At 41.0% G+C, this 15979-nt stretch overlaps 5 protein-coding genes across 8 annotated transcripts; 4 read left to right on the top strand and 1 right to left on the bottom strand.

The window, feature by feature from the left end:
- The first annotated feature begins 710 nt into the window (after positions 1 to 710).
- LOC133842531 (N-alpha-acetyltransferase 35, NatC auxiliary subunit homolog) lies at positions 711 to 3484 on the top strand. Its single transcript, XM_062275663.1, has 5 exons — positions 711 to 1175; positions 1229 to 1805; positions 1863 to 2044; positions 2101 to 3147; positions 3207 to 3484. Exons 1-5 carry the CDS (start codon positions 711 to 713, stop codon positions 3345 to 3347), a joined length of 2412 nt encoding a protein of 803 aa, XP_062131647.1. The 3' UTR covers positions 3348 to 3484.
- LOC133842539 (programmed cell death protein 2) lies at positions 2234 to 4713 on the bottom strand. The gene is made up of 3 exons (XM_062275676.1): positions 4395 to 4713; positions 4251 to 4335; positions 2234 to 4183 (listed from the first exon to the last, which is right to left on the bottom strand). The coding sequence occupies exons 1-3, from the start codon at positions 4661 to 4663 to the stop codon at positions 3488 to 3490; spliced, it is 1050 nt and encodes a 349-aa protein (XP_062131660.1). The 5' UTR covers positions 4664 to 4713; the 3' UTR covers positions 2234 to 3487.
- On the top strand, positions 4216 to 13039 carry LOC133842528 (protein tamozhennic). 3 transcript variants are annotated; one of them, XM_062275658.1, is made up of 7 exons: positions 5164 to 5278; positions 5348 to 5494; positions 5587 to 5712; positions 8783 to 8956; positions 9019 to 9218; positions 9289 to 10641; positions 10707 to 13039. In XM_062275658.1, the coding sequence occupies exons 4-7, from the start codon at positions 8824 to 8826 to the stop codon at positions 11550 to 11552; spliced, it is 2532 nt and encodes an 843-aa protein (XP_062131642.1). In that variant the 5' UTR covers positions 5164 to 5278; positions 5348 to 5494; positions 5587 to 5712; positions 8783 to 8823; the 3' UTR covers positions 11553 to 13039. The 3 variants fall into 3 exon arrangements, with proteins under 3 accessions (XP_062131643.1, XP_062131642.1, XP_062131644.1); XM_062275659.1 differs by lacking the exons at positions 5164 to 5278; positions 5348 to 5494; positions 5587 to 5712 and adding an exon at positions 4216 to 4353; XM_062275660.1 differs by lacking the exons at positions 5348 to 5494; positions 5587 to 5712 and having other exon boundaries at positions 5169 to 5278.
- Positions 13040 to 13186: 147 nt separating this feature from the next.
- LOC133842542 (antigen 5 like allergen Cul n 1-like) lies at positions 13187 to 14570 on the top strand. 2 transcript variants are annotated; one of them, XM_062275684.1, is made up of 5 exons: positions 13187 to 13562; positions 13618 to 13958; positions 14091 to 14195; positions 14260 to 14419; positions 14482 to 14570. In XM_062275684.1, exons 1-5 carry the CDS (start codon positions 13437 to 13439, stop codon positions 14491 to 14493), a joined length of 744 nt encoding a protein of 247 aa, XP_062131668.1. In that variant the 5' UTR covers positions 13187 to 13436; the 3' UTR covers positions 14494 to 14570. The 2 variants fall into 2 exon arrangements, with proteins under 2 accessions (XP_062131668.1, XP_062131667.1); XM_062275683.1 differs by having other exon boundaries at positions 13618 to 14027.
- A 144-nt stretch (positions 14571 to 14714) lies between these two features.
- LOC133842852 (antigen 5 like allergen Cul n 1-like) lies at positions 14715 to 15961 on the top strand. Its single transcript, XM_062276127.1, has 5 exons — positions 14715 to 14902; positions 14961 to 15370; positions 15464 to 15568; positions 15630 to 15789; positions 15850 to 15961. The coding sequence occupies exons 1-5, from the start codon at positions 14780 to 14782 to the stop codon at positions 15901 to 15903; spliced, it is 852 nt and encodes a 283-aa protein (XP_062132111.1). The 5' UTR covers positions 14715 to 14779; the 3' UTR covers positions 15904 to 15961.
- The last annotated feature ends 18 nt before the right edge of the window (positions 15962 to 15979 follow it).

Below are 15979 nucleotides of genomic sequence, written 5' to 3'. Positions count from 1 at the left end.
AGTGAGCAAATAGAAACAACGAACGCATGTTTGCCATTAATTGTTTATTTCTTATCATTGAGCGAACAGCGGGAAGTAACAGTTCACCAGTTAACTGGAGAGTCAGCAGAAATGTGATAAAACTGCTGTATTGTCAATTCATTAAATAATTTACTTAATTAATAAGAATTGCTAAAATAAAGTGTCATATTATCGAATATTTTCTGATGATGATGGCAGAAAGTCAATAGTAAACATGATTGCATCACAATTTGTTATGATATAGAATTTTTAACTGTCTTCTATAGCATTTTGATATTGAACGAAATTTAAATTATAATTGTTTAGCGCCCAACATCGCCTTGCCACTATTTTGTTAAATGCAACATATGTTTATGACATTTTGCATTTTTGCATGTTTATCAAAGAAAACACTTAATCTGTTGCCGACAGAAAATGAAAAGAAAACATGATTGCCTCCAAATTTCGTATTACACAAATAATTTAATATTACATTAGATTTTCAATTTAGAGCCCAATTCAAATTGTTGCGAGTTTGGCGCCAAGCACACGCAGCGCTGCCACACTTTTTTTGGTCGAGGGCTGTGCAATGTTTAATGTGTTTTACAGCACTGCCACAAGTATTGGATGAACGTCAAAATCATACAAGAATTGCTCCAGAAATAAAATAAAAGAATAATAACAAAAACAATTACTCATCACAAGGGATAATGCAAGGCATTACGACGGAGCAGCCTACGGACTTTCAGGCAGCCACTGCCGCGGCAGCAGCCGCCGCCGCAGCTGCAGCCGCTGCTGCTGCCACAGTTTCTGCAATGCGAACGAAATCAGAGTCAAGGGACTTGGAACGGGAGCGGGAGGGCAATAGCAATAGTGAACAAGACGAGTGGAGTGTCAGCGAATGTGGTTTCAATGATCCGGAGGTGCAGCGTGCCATGCGTGGCGGTAGCGCCGCCGAAGACATTACACAATACCCCATTCATGGCTGGGTTGATGTGACCCAAGAGTTCCACGAGGCGTGTGCCGAGCTGCTGCCCGGTGAATTGGCACAGGATATGCTCTTTGGGTTGTTCGAGGCCATGTCGGCTATTGAGATTATGGATCCTAAGATGGACGTAGGCATGGGCTTTGATAAGTTCGATTTGCCGCCGCCTTCCTTCGAGGCAGCCGTTGCGGTATGTTTGAAGTTGCCCCGTAATATAATTGTCTAACTTTTGGCTTTTCGTAGATGGGAGCTATTAAGTTAGATGCCTTGGAGCCGGCGGAACTGATTGGTGTCTTTGATGCACTGTTTGCCTGCTTGGTTTCTTGGCTCGAGGGCAACTCCATGGATCAGGTGCTCTTCACCTGCTTGTATCTGCATGCTCCATCTCAGATACAGGATAAGGCACTGCGCGTCTTTTGCATTGCTGTGCGCAATCTTATTGTGGTCATCAAGAACATTATTATCTTAGCGGCCGTTAATGAGGAGGAAGACTTTCAATTGTACGGCAATTCGGCGCTGCTGGGAGCGGAAAAGGCACAACCCGCTACGATTGCCGGGCAGTTGAAGGACGTGGAGGATGAGCTAGTCCGCAAGTGCAAGAAGTTGCCACCGGCAGAGGATCAGAATTTAATGGCTGTGGTGCATAGATTACGCTTTATGCGGCATCTCTTCCAAGCTATCTACCAGGTGGAGCTGATGGCAAGTGCTGAGAGTGCCGAAGAGGCTGTTAATGAGATTTACAAGAACCTGAATGTGGCCTCCGAGTTGCTGCCGCTGATCAAGCGCACCATCGAGCGCGGCACGCAGCCTGTGGAGGGTTGTAAGTATACATTAATTTTATAAGTTTGTGTGTTTGATTATTTCTTCTTTGGTGCAGCTGAGGCACCCAATCCCATGGGCTTCTCGCCGCGCATACATGATCGCAGCCAGCCGCCAACGTTTCCGCGCAGCATCAAGATACGTGAGCGCCCAGCCAGCTATCAGTTTCTAGAGGAGATGGTTGCACGCTTTAAGTACGCCTGCAAAGTGATACGCCACAAGGATTACTACTCCGCCCTCGTAAGCAGCAGCCGACTATCAAACTCTTTATACTACATATTTCCTGTCTTTTGCAGAACTTCTTTATCGAATACAGTCGCAAGTCGGGGCACTGCATCCTCTCGCGTAGCGTGCTCCAAAACCTATTTAGCTCGAGTATTCGCTTGGCCCATGGCAAACAGTCGATGAAGCGCTTTTTGAGGCACTCGGTGCAGGCTTTCAATTCACCACCCGTGCTGAATTTGAAGCATCCGGTGGCCAGTGATCCCAAGGTGCAGCAGCATTTGGAAACCTTCTTTCGCTATTGCAGCAACATGAACACGTTTAATCAATTCATTCGGCTGTGCGGCTTTAATCGTGCCCGCCAACGCGATAAGTTGGCGCACTTGATTGAGAACTTCGACCCCCTGCAGGTAGACGCCGTGCGTTTGGACTCGCTGATGAATCAGCTCGCCAACGAACGGGCCATGGAGGGAAATGAACTGCATGCAACAGCACTCAAACACAGTACGCATTTCTCTACTTGGGTGCTGTACAATTGTTTCCGTGCCATGCTCATTTATTTGATGTCGGGATTCGAGTTGGAATTGTATGCTGTTCACGAGTTTCTCTACATTTATTGGTATCCCTATGAGTTTCTTGTGGGCTTCCTAGTATCGGCGCTCACACGCACCGAGAACATTCTCCTGGCCCAAGAGGAGTACGCCGAGCATCAGAGCAAGCTGCAGGTGAATGGTGGAGGCGGAGGTGCTGGTGGCAAGAATCGCAAAGCGGCCAAGCCTAAGAAGAACAAGAAACAACAGCGTCCATATCGCCAGGAAATTATCTACTATCATGCTCTGCTCAGTTTGTGCGGCGGTATGTACAAGGCAATGGGCGCCCTGACCAAAGACGGGCGTGTGCGTCTGCCCATGTCCAAGTTTGACAACGAGGAGATACGCTACAATCGTCGATTTGCTCCTTTCGTGCCTCTAACTAGCCCGCCGCCCGTTTCCTATGCGGAATTCAAGAGCATACGCGACCACATGATGCTCAGCAGCGTCGAGGAATTGTACAGCGTGGCCGCCAAACATTTCGATCAAGCGCGTAATGTACTCGAAAGCATACAGAACCCCGAACAGGAGGCAAGTCATTAAAATTCCCTAATTATTATGTTCTATTACTAATGTGGGTATGTTTTTAGATTCTGGATCTGCTGCAAATAGCGCGCACCAACTTTGTGGTCATGAATGTGTTGGCTCGCGGTCATCAAAAGGAACTGAAACGTCAGCCGGAATTCGATTTCTCGAAGCACAGCTATTTCCCCATCATAAAACTGAAATAGCAGCAAAAAAGTCTCTCTGTAATTCGTGTTCATCATATCGCTCCCAATCATTAACTGTCGACGTACTGTAATTTTTCTTTTACTTTGTTTCGTCATATACAAATAAAATTGATTTGTATGCATAGTAGCAGCTGGAAGATTCACGTCTCATCAGCAGGAGGTGCTACAATGTCCTGCTTAACGACATGCTCCTCCACATAGCCATCAATCGGGCAACTCTTTGCACAGCTGTAAACTGCAATCACGCCCCAATCTAAGCTGTCGTCCTTGAGCAGCACCAGCATTTGTGGCATTATTTGAAACTCAAACTGCAGCGATCCCTGGCAATGTCGGCAATTAGGCAGAGCCTGTAACTGAGCCCCAATTGTAGACTCAACATCAGATATCCATAAAGGTTCGCCACTGCGCTTATAGCGTACAATTTGCTCCGGCTCAGCTGCGGTTTGCTTTCTAAACTCTTTGAATGCTTTGTCTTCGCTGGCCTCTGCATTTCCAAAGTACTTATCCAATTCATTCTCGGATACGTCCTTAAGTTCACCCGTCTTCCCGCTAGCTGAGAGTTCTTCGTATTCGGCCAGACATTCTTCTTCGTCTTTGTCAACTGCTTCGATTGCTGGTTCAGGCTCCATAACGATTTCGTATTCAGGGAAAACAATTCCTGGCAGCGTATCTCCAACTATATCTGGTTTGCCAGCTTCACAATTCGGTTTGTGCTGCTTCCAATGGGCACGCTGATGACCGCCAGAGCAATAGTTGGCACTCTTGCAGCGGCTGCAGGTGTGGGGAGCAAAGCAGCCGCAAGCAGCGCACAGTTTCTTTGGACTCGGAATGGCAGGCTAGGTGATTAATGACAACCAGTATGTAAGTACATTTCTATATTATTCTATAAATTTTGGTACTTACCAAAGGATCGCCATCCTCCGAAGGTTCCTCTTCCGAGTAGAATTTGTTTTTCAAGGGCAGTTGAGAGCGCAGTACTGTGAAGTTCCTGTAGAATAATTGAATCGTAAGCATTACCTTTACTTTCTATTAGTTAAGACTACACACTCTGCTTTGTTGGCTTCCTGGCAACCGGCATTACGGCACACAAACACGTAAATGCTGCGGTGGAAGTTGAAATCATCCTCGAAAGCTGCGTAAAGTTGGCAAAGGAATGCTTTTTGTGCTTGACACTTGTTGCATTGCAGCTGCGTTGTGGTGGGCAGCACTTCCAGCTCTAGCCAAGCGGGCTGTCCACCCAGCTTGCTGGGAAAGTAACGATTACTTAACCAAGCGGTATTGGAGGATTCCTCCGCAAATCCTAGATCAACAGCCATGCCGTGTTTACGTTTTTGTCAGTGTGACCGTAGTAGGAATTTCAAAAATGACCAAGGCGCACTAGAATATGCCATTTCCGGTCCCTGTAGCTATTTTTCGAAATTGCAATCGATAATTTCAAATTGTATTTTTGGTGCTCCCAAACTAATTTCTCTGCGATATACCACAATTAAGTGAATTATTTTTTAACGGAAAAAATATTTATTTTTCGTGTTACGCATTAAACGGGTTAAAATAAGTTTACTGTATTTTTGAAATATTTTTGCTGAAAACTACCAAACGTACATACTTAATTTCCATTCGAATGGTCAAATTTCATTTCTGTTCTAATTTTTGTCAATTTTTTTTTTGTTATTTAAAATTAAGAGCATTTTTTTAAATATACCATAATTTTAATATAGAGTAACCAGGTGAAAGTTGTGGGGATTTCAGTTACTTGGTATTTCTCATTGGCGTGAAACCGTATATTTTGAAATTTTCGCTGGCGGTCACACCTTAACACAGCTTTTAAGCTTATTTCATAAAATTAAAAAACATTTACATCGATATGTCGGCATCGATGTTGTTTCTACACCTCTGACCGCAACGAAACGCATAGTAAATAATACGTAAAGGTGTGTGTGTAATGCAAATACAAAATTTTTTTAAATAACATACAAAAGTAATGCCTTTTGCAATTTTAGTGAATATTTGTGAAGTTGATGCATAATGCTAATGAATAGGCTATTGCTATCGATATATCTGCAGCTGCTGCTGCTGCCATTGAAACAATAACAACAAGCGGAAGCATTTCGTTCATTCGCTGTTTTCTTCAGTTCGTTCGTTCGTACGTAAGTCGAAAACGACCAAAAAGGTCGGCAACTGTGCTAAAAATAGTCGTTTTAACCACCCACGCCAACTAAAATCGTATTAAATTCGGCAGAACGAGTGTTGACTTAACAGCGATGCAGATGCAGAGCATTAACAAACTTTGCAGCAAAAACCATAACAAAAAAAACAGCAATAACAACCACAACAATAGCAGCAAAAGCGATGAGCAGGAATTTCTGTAAGTTTATTTCCGGTGAATTGTGTTTGTGTGGATAAGCTTTTTGTCTTGCTTTTGCCCTAGTGTTTGCTTGTATGCATGTGTATGTGTGATGCGTAGTGTGTGTGTGTCTTGCTAAATTTAGTAAAGCAAGCGATAGGCTGAAAATAAGAATTAGAACACCCTGCCGCATAACTTTTTGCCGGTTGTGAACACTATTAATATAGGGGACAGGGACAGGGAGACTCGATTTTTGTCACCTTGCCAAGAGAAAACTGCTTTAAACTGTTGCGCCGCCAACTAGATTGAAACACAAAAACCACTTACGATGCAAGTTAAGGCCACACACAAATGAATACTAGATATATGTATGTATGCATGTGTATAACGGCTCTTAGTGCCAAAATCAATAAATGACCAATATTCTCAACGTTCTCAACTGCAAATGTAATTTGAACGTGATTTCTGTATAATTTACGCAAGTAGCCATGATTTGATGTGTAAATGCCGTCAATGTCAATGGAGACTCTTTAATTAACATTCATTTACGTTAGCATGTGGAAATAACAGTGTAACAACAACAATAACAACTTTAGCCTACGGTAAACGGCGCAGTTCAAGATTGCCTTGTTTGAACTCCCTACCCCACTCCATAAAAATTAGTATATGACATTGTTGTTACTTTTTTGTGTTTAGGCAAGTGCATAGTGTTATGAATTCTCAAAAGCTCAGGCTACCGCTAAGAGCGCGATAAAGCATGTGAGTCGCAATTGAAGCTTGTACGTGACTTACAAGCTTTTGCACTGATCAAGCTGAGTGTGTATAAGTGTGTAGTTAGTATTGCTTTTGTTGTTTTGTGCTCGTTTTGCACTTCATTTAGTTTTTATTGATTTTTTTCTTGTGCTGCTGTGCTCGTTCTCTTTGTTATTGTTGCTCTGAGTTTCCAGCGGCTTCACTGACTGGGCTTTACTGTATATAAAACTTCAAAGGCTTTTGTTTTCTACTTCTGCTTTTACTTTGCTTTGCTGCTGTTGCAGTTGTTGATGTGCTTTTACACCTTTATATTCGTCGTCTCACTCCTTCTTGTTGTCTATGTCGGCCTTAAACCGGTCACTTTCTATGTACATAGCTTTCAGTTTGTTGTTGTTGCTGTTGATTTTTTACCCATCTCACGTTACATGCAGCTTTCTATCTGCACTCCCCATTGCCCGCTGCACTCACTGGTTAACCCCATAAAATATGTAAATTAAAAGTTGCTATTGTTTTTCTTTTTTGTTATGTTGTCTACAGCTTATTAAATGTACAGAAAACTTTGAGATGCTTTGCAGTGCGTAGTCCAATGACTGTTCAACTGGCTTCATTTAATTAAAAAAATTCCACTGGTAAGCCGTTCTGTACATAAAGAACAAAAGCTTCTTCCGCCATTTTGTCGTTTTCATTACCTTTAAAAATCGGTTGTGTTGTTTTTCTGCGCTTTTGTCAAGAAAATCCCTAAAAGCAGGACGGCTAATAAGATTCCGCCAAGGTTTATAATCCCATCCCACGTTCTCAACACCCCACACACACACACACACTCAGCACTGACAGTTTGGTCCAGTCATCAGAGCTTTAAATTGAATTTGACAAAACAACAAAATGCAGCGTGCGCCAGTTTTACGAGCAAAGCAAATGGCCGAGACGCTGAAATTAATAAAATGTGTGTGTGTGTGTGTGTGTGTTTGTATGTATGCAGATCGTTGTTCTGTACTGTGACTAATAAAAACAGTTAGCAGCTTTCAAGCAGCTTAAAAGAGCTTGCAATACAATCAGCTGACATCATAGCTAGCAAATACTCTTGACTTGAATTTACGAAATTATTTGTCTGTTTTCATTATTTTCTTTGGCGATATGTAATTAATGTTGTCAATTTCATTGATTCGTCTGCCATTTTTCACGAGTGGCAGTTGGTCACACTGGCTCGTTAAAAGCACCGAAATATACCAGCTACATTTTTTTTTTGTTAAAGTAGAGGGTATGTATTTCGGGGAAAGTACAAAATTCGAAAGAACTGCTTCTGAATGAGTCAGCTAGATGACATTCAGTAAGTTCGCAAAGATAATAGTGGAATGAATACTTTTGTTAAGCTGTTGAACAACTTATTATACGATTCAGTTTTATGCAGAAATCGATCCACTTTAGCCATAAATTATTGTGATTGTGATTCATATTAACAATTACGCTGTAAGCATACAATATGTGTACATATTCTTTATTGATTGCAGTTGTTGTTATAGTTGCTTGGAGTCTAATCGTCGATTGCTTTAGTATATGTACATACATATATGCATGTACATATGTATGTATGTATGTACATGCATATGAATGTCGGTTCGTCCTCAGCTGATGCCTATGCTGAAGTGATGATGTGGAGGGGGGGAGGCGCATCAATGGCTCTGATAAGTATTAACTAACAGTCATTATCGATGCGGCTGTCGACGACGGCTAAAGCAAGTAGCAAACATGTTGCCATTGTTATACCCGTTATATAAAGGGATAACGGGTCTTATAGCTTAGTATGCACTCCAAATGTTTGTGTTGTACAAATATAAATTCATATTTTCAGGATCAGCTGATGTATTAATTAAATCGGGAGAAAATCGGAAAAATATTTATAGCGGGTATTTCAGCGTCAAGCATTGTCAACTGACTGCAGCTGTTTTACTTAATGTTTACACTATCAGTTCACTGTTGAATATACGAGCACATACACTTACTCTTTCACTCGGGCGTTTCTGTGTATGTGTGAGGTCTGATAGCGAAATATGCGTCATGCCGGATGGTGGTGTGTTCTATACGGCTGATTCATATGCCAGCCTAGTTGCTTGCTATTTCGGCAGTCTCTGGTCCCCTCACACTCTCTTGGAATGCTCTTGAATGGGCAAATTGCCTTCTTTGCATGCATGAATGTATGTGTGTTTGTCGTTGTAATCGTCTTCTCTGTAGTTGGAACATTGTTTCCAAAAATCGATAAAGTGATTCGAAGATGCAGCCTTGAATACATTTATTACCTATCTTATCTCATCTCATCTCTATTCTCACCTCTCTTTTGCAGGAGCCACACTTGCATTGAATGAGAGTCCTTGGTGTTGCTGCATGTCACGCCACGCCAACATGTCGGACTATTTACCCTGGACAGAACTTTATGAAGATATACTGAACTTGCACTGGAAGTATCTCGAAGCCGATTTGGGTGACCAGAAGCTAAAAGATCGTAAGAATCTGGAATGTAAGCGTGTTCTCCATCCAAAATCTTTTCAACTTTGTTAATATGGCGTGTATTTTTTACAGATTGCCTGAAGAACTTTCTTACCGTGGTGTCGCACGATCGCAAATTCTTTTTGCCGGAAACGGGGCAAGTACTGCGCCGAACCGTCTGCGATTTGAATGAGTTTACGGGCCAGCGAGCAATCATTGGCTTCGAGGCCATCAGCCAGTATGCCAGCAATCTGTACACCAAACCGTGGCGTAAGGAATTTCGCGAACTGAAGGTAAAGTTTAGCACATGGATAGTATAGTTTATTTGGCCAACCAAGATATTAAAAAATTTCTATTTTGTAGACTTACTCTGGCTCGTATCAGCATGAAGTGGACTCCAATTTGTTGGATGCCGACAAGCTATTCCTGGCCATGGGCTATCGTCGCAGTGCCGAGGATACGTTTGTGTTGGAGGGACCAATTTGTCCGGACCAGGTTGCAAATGTGGCACGCGATGCCATGACCGCCTATGTGGAGTGCCAAATTATGAAACAGATTTATGCTAGTCTTCAATCCACCGGCTTAAATTGCACTTGGAAGGAGATTTTCCATTATCGTGAACGCCACATCTGCAACGCTTCCCAGGCTATCAAGGAGATAGGCGAGAAACTTAGGCGCAGAGAACAAAAACAGCAACAGCAGCAGCATCAGGACCTCATCAATTTGGAGAACACGTACAGCAATGTGACTCGTAATCGCTGTGAAAATTGCGTCACGGAAAAGCAAACGATGCTACGCGGACATGGCAATAGTAATCGCAATGCTTGTGCACTGCATCAGTCAGTCCCGCCCACGAATCTGAGTTGCATGTACCAGCAGCCGTCGGCCGCATTGATGACGCATTCACGTAGCTTGGAGCATTATCAGGAGCCGCATGCACTGTTGCCGCATCGCCATTCATTTGATCAGCATCCCAAGGATTGCAGCGTGCAGCATCAGCATTCGCATTCACATCCGCATCCGCATTTGAATCCCCATCTGTATGAGGTGCCCTACGATTGCTTAGATGGCCTAAGCATGGGCAGCACCGCATCGTATGCAGCCGTTACGGGTGGCTACAACGCACCCGGCAATCGCATTCCGTTGCCGTACAACATCTCCAGCCAACTGATCGCACAATATGACACGCCACACGATGGCTACGCGAATGCGGACCACAATAGTAGCAATATGTATGCCAGCATTGGCAAACCAACAACGGCATCAGTTGCGCCGCATAGTTGTGGATATTATGACACTCATGTGCCAGTTGCTCCACAGAGTAATCGACACTCAGCTAATGTGGCTGCCATGCAGCACAGACAGAGCACATATCCGCCGGATGACCATCTGATTGCGTTCAATGAGCATGCGCAGCTGATGCAACATGACTTCAACGATCCACGTCAGTACGAGCCGCGTTATGGTCAACAAGCTAGTATACCGCGCATTCAGTCAAGCAAACATGGCATGAATAGCGGCATGTATGCGCAACCATCGGTCTACACCGGTGGCAATTATGACTTGCCAACGACGCTGCCACAGCCGCAACAGCGTCAGCCAGATATGTGTGTCTATGCCCAGCCCATGCCCAAAAGTAGCCGCATTCGTGCACAGCGTGAAGCGGCGGAATCATCAGCATTAGACAGGCCTCAGCGGCATCTTGATCAACTCATTGTAAGTCTGATATAGATTGAAGTATATATCGGTTATAATACGTATTAATAATTATGAATTTGCAGGATCCCATGGACAATAATCGCAAAGCGACGCACAAGGAATTGAGGGAGCGTATTAGTCTGACAGCTGGCGCAACAGCAACACCAGTGGATGCCCATTATCATCATCATCAACAACACCAACATCAACGAGATCGTGATCTGAACATCTCCGATACAACAACTACCAGCTATGAATCACCCAGTTTGGATGAGTTTACATTTGTAAACAGCGCGTCGCCGCCACTAAATCCCAAAGAACAGGATGGTCTTGGCAGCTACGAGGCCTGGAACTATGTTTTTAAGAATCTTGACAACAAGGATCGGGGCGATCGTGACGATTTGCTGATGCAGAGTTTGGACCTCGAATCGCTGACATTAGCTAATGGAGGACACTCCCCGACTGCTGCTATCGTCGAAAAGCGACGCCCTGAGGCGCACAGTCAAACGGTCAATATGGAAAAGTCACGAGCATTGGAGAAGAAACGTGAAGTACGAGCTGTACACGCTCCGCCTCCAACACCAGCTCTCAACAGCAGCAGCGCGGGTGTGAAGAAAGTGAAATCTGCATTAAAAACAGCTACAATTGACAATCGCGCAACTGGCTCTAGAGTGGAGACAAACACGGGCGCCATAGCAAAAACCTCTGCTGGTCGAAATCGAAAGAACTCAACTGGCGCTGTGGCTAAACAACCGCCACCTGTGTCCACGCAACTGATTGTGACCAGTCCAAATGAATGGAGTTGTCGCTTCTGCACGTTTCTGAATCCTGACACTACACGCGTCTGCGCGATGTGCTCGCACAGCAAGGATTTTAATATGGAGGCCGCGGCGAGTGTATCGCAGCATGCCTCATCCACCTGTGTCTAGCACCCAAGAAAATGATGATTAGTTAAAATTTTACTCTACGTGATATAAACACAGTATAGAGTTTGAATATACCCTACGTGTACATCTATATATATATGTTTATAATATATGTATGTATAGATATCTATTTTTTATACGAAATTGTCATTTAGAACTGTGTGTGCATGTTGATATACATAGAATGAAGGTTCACTAGTCTTATAGTCTTGTATCCCGACCTCCTCTCATTCTTCTTCAAGACCTGCATTTGTACAGACATAGTTGCATACATACGTTATAGTAATATAGTGATTAAGTTTAGTTTAAGTGGCAAGTTTCAGTTACGACTCGTGTACACAAAAATGCTTTAATTAGATTGTAGACTTGTTTCCATTTGTTGTGGGCGTCGCTTTTGTTGCAAATGATGTGCCTACACCTGGTATATAAGACGTATGATGTATGTATGTGTTACTAATTAGTTTTAATAAACAAATAGTTATATCTATATATATATATATATATATATGAATATATATAGACTTGTGTGAGCTGGGAATGCATGAGAGTACTTGTGAATTTTTGTGGTTACATTTATAATACTTATATACATGAATATATATACAAACATACAATATATAGAGAGAACACATATGCGTATATATGCATATACAGGCGAAGCAAAAATTATATATTTACTATGCATATATATGTATACATTCATAGTTTATAATAACTTTTCATAAATACCTTTACTACATGCAGTCACAACATAAACTCAACTCAATTCAACTTGAACGCAAAGATCGAGCTAAACGAAACGTAAACAAAAATACAAGCAAAAACATAATATATATAACTTCGGCATGTCGAAGTTTAAATACTCTTGCAGAGCGAAGGTAGCTTCTTTGAAAATATTTCAACAAATCGAATAACTAAAACAAAGGACGCCCTCTGCAACCGTATGAAAAATGTAAAGCAAAGTAGTACTGACAATTTTTAAACTTATATTTTATTAGCAGCTCCTTTAATACATATATAAAAAAACCTAAATATATATATTATGCAATAAGAGTGAGAGACATCTACTAACTAAATTAACTGCATTCACACAAACAAAATAAGCCGACCCTTTCTATGATGTATATAAGTACTTGTGTAATGCCACAGCGATCTTTTAAGTTATATTATTTTTGCCCCGCCCACCATGCTACACCCACAAGACACACCCAACGCTATGAAAGCCGTGAAATATCTTTATTTGTTATTGTTGTTGCAATTGAATAAAAAATAATGACGGAATCATGAAATGATGTTAAATAATAAAACCCTGAATAAACTGAATAAGCAGAATATTTTTTTACATACGAGAACTTGAACAAGATGAATGATAAACGTACCTTTTGTTTACATGTTGCCTAATTTGTTATTAATTTATTGATCCTACGAGTAGTTCAAATTGTATCAGTTGAAAACAAAAAAAAAAGAAACAGAAACCAAAACGAAAACAATCAACAGTTAAAAAAATTCGACTTTTCGACTTTGCTAATATACTAATATTAATACTAACTAAAAAACCAAATGTTTAAAACAATTTACATACAAATTATATATTGCATACTAATAAAACAAAGCATAAACATAATGAATTTATAGGCAAAAACTCTTCCTACAAATCCCAGCAATAAATAATAATAATAATAATTCATAATACCAAAACGCAGAAAAAACTAAAAGAATTTTGAAATTTCATAATATAAAAAAAACTGAAAAGAAATATACAACAAATTATAAACAAAATGGAATAAAACAAATGTCTTTGAATCCTTTTTCAAAATTTGATCGTATTTTATTAAATTTTTTTTTTTTTTTAAATCCTTTTAAAATACAGAGTTAAGCGGTTTATCGATGAGACTACTGGCATGTATGTTGCTCCTGATGTTGCTGCAACTTTGCAGCGCTTATAATTATTGCCACAACTCGACGCATCTCTGTGATTTGGTTGGTGAGAAGCACTTTATCTGCGAGAAGCACGTAAGTTTGTCGATTCATTGTGAATGGGTCTTAACATCGAAATAATGTTCCCCAGCAACCGTATTTAAACAAGACCAAGTATGTGGGCACCATTCCGGATACGCTGCGTCTGCGTAAGATTATCCTCTCGTATTACAATAAATATCGCAATGAAGTCGCTAGTGGCACTCTGACTACGTTGTACAATAAGACCTTTCCGCCGGCTTGTCGCATGCGTGAATTGATCTGGGATGTGGAACTCGCTTACACGGCGCGAATACACGCCGAAACGGTGTCTTTTAAGCACTCGCTGTGTCGATCTGTTTTGCGTTTTCCTTATGCCGGCGAGTGCATTGGGATCGTGCGGCCAATTTCAAAGCGTAGAAGCATTAAAAATATTATGGATAGAACAATCAGGTTTATGTTTGAGACATATTTCAGGGTCGAGGATCCGGAGCAGCTAATTAGCTTTTTTCGCGTGCCACAGTAAAGCACTATCATTCATTAGTAATATAGTGTAATTAATGTTGTAATTTTTATTTATTTCAGAGACTTGCATTTGAGCCGTTTTACAATTCTTATCAGCGATCGCGTTTCTCGCGTGGGTTGCGCCATTGTGGTTGCCACTGATTGCATGCTCAACTATAAATACGGGTATATAATTTGCGTATTATTATTGCATATTACGTATACGTAATTTATGTGGGCCCTCGCATAGGTATTGCTATCTTATAACCTGTCACTTCGATTTTATTATGGTGTCTAGATCTTTTACTTATAAGCCGGGAGAGCCAACCAGCAACTGTTCGGACTGGGAGTCAAGACCCAGCAATTCCTTCAGAAATCTTTGTCGCAACACCGGCAAAATATTTCCCGTAGTGCGTATACAATAATTCTTATTGGTGTCTACAAATAACTATTTACTGTTTTAAATTCCCAGGAACGCAAATGACAACTGAATCTCAAACAATTTTACATTTTATGAACATTTTTAAGTTTTTAATAAAAAATAATTTTTCAGTTTTTTAATGATTTGTTATTTGTTACTAAAAATCTTTGAAATCTGCGAGAAAATAGCTGCCTATGTTAATTAAATAGCTGTAAATGATATTTAACCTATTTTTTTACCTTTGAATAATTCGTCAAATGAAAAATTACATTTTGTATGTTTACTGCATATCATTTTTACTTTGCTTCTTGTTTTTTATACTTGTTCTTCTAAATTTTAAAAAAGTGTAATGTATCTATTATTTTTGCTGTCATTGCTGCAGCTGGTTTATTCTTACAACTATTGCTATAATAATTCACACTATTGCGATGTGAATAACATGAAGCATTTCATTTGTCGAATAGGAGATCTGGTACGATACAAAAAAATATGAGATTTTTTTTCTCTATTTTACACTGATTGTCTTTCAGCATCCACTGCATGAGAAGGCGAAATTTGTAGGCCTTGTGCCAGATACGGTTAAATTGCGTAACACCATTTTACGCTATCACAATTCATATCGCAATAAGCTCGCCGGAGGTTCTCTTAAAACCGTTAGCAACAAGACCTTCAAGTCCGCTAGCCGGATGCGAATGCTTGTCTGGGATGAGGAGCTCGCTTACACGGCGCGCTTGCATGCATCAACTGTGTCGTTTAAGCATTCGGTTTGTCGTTCCGTTCTCCGGTTTCCCTTTGCTGGCGAATGCTTGGGTCTCGTTTTTGCCAGCACTGGACGTCGTCAGCTTAACGATATTTTGGATCTCACGCTCCAGGCCATGTTTGACGAGTATTTGGACGCCGAAGAGCCCGATGAACTCATCAACAAGTTCGATGCCACCAAGTAAGCGTCCACATAACTAGGAAAGCAATTTGGAATCGATCACTTTTAATTGGATCTATACTTTAAATATGGCTATCTCTACCGATTTTTCAGGCACTATGATGTTGGTCATTTTACGGTTATTGTAAGTGATCGTGTCTCGCGTGTGGGCTGCGCCTTGGTTGCAGCGACCAATTGCGAGAAGGAGGCAAGAAAGGGGTTTGTGAAATACATATATAGAAATATTTTGAGCTCAAATCTTATGTTATGCCATCCGCAGCTACTGCCATTTTTTGACCTGTCATTACGACTTTACCAACATGGCTAATTCATATGTATATAAGACGGGAGAATCGGCCAGCAGATGCAATATTTGGAAGACGTTACCTAGCGAGGAATATTCTAATCTTTGCAGTAACAATGGAGAAATATTTCCCGAGGTAAATCGAGAATTTGAAATATATTCAATCGAAACTATAGATATTCCCTTCTGTTTTCAGACGCTTAGTGACGTAAAAGATAAAAAACTTCACGGTCGTATTCAAAGGTATTAATATACATTATTTTCTATATGTTTTATAATGTGTACTTTATGTTACATGCCTTTCCCAATCTATTAAAATTCTCGTT

This window comes from Drosophila sulfurigaster, chromosome 3, assembly GCF_023558435.1.
Source record: "Drosophila sulfurigaster albostrigata strain 15112-1811.04 chromosome 3, ASM2355843v2, whole genome shotgun sequence".
Lineage (NCBI taxonomy): Eukaryota > Metazoa > Arthropoda > Insecta > Diptera > Drosophilidae > Drosophila > Drosophila sulfurigaster.
Note: the sequence above shows the minus strand (reverse complement) of the source record. Positions and strands in the feature narration are given on the sequence as shown.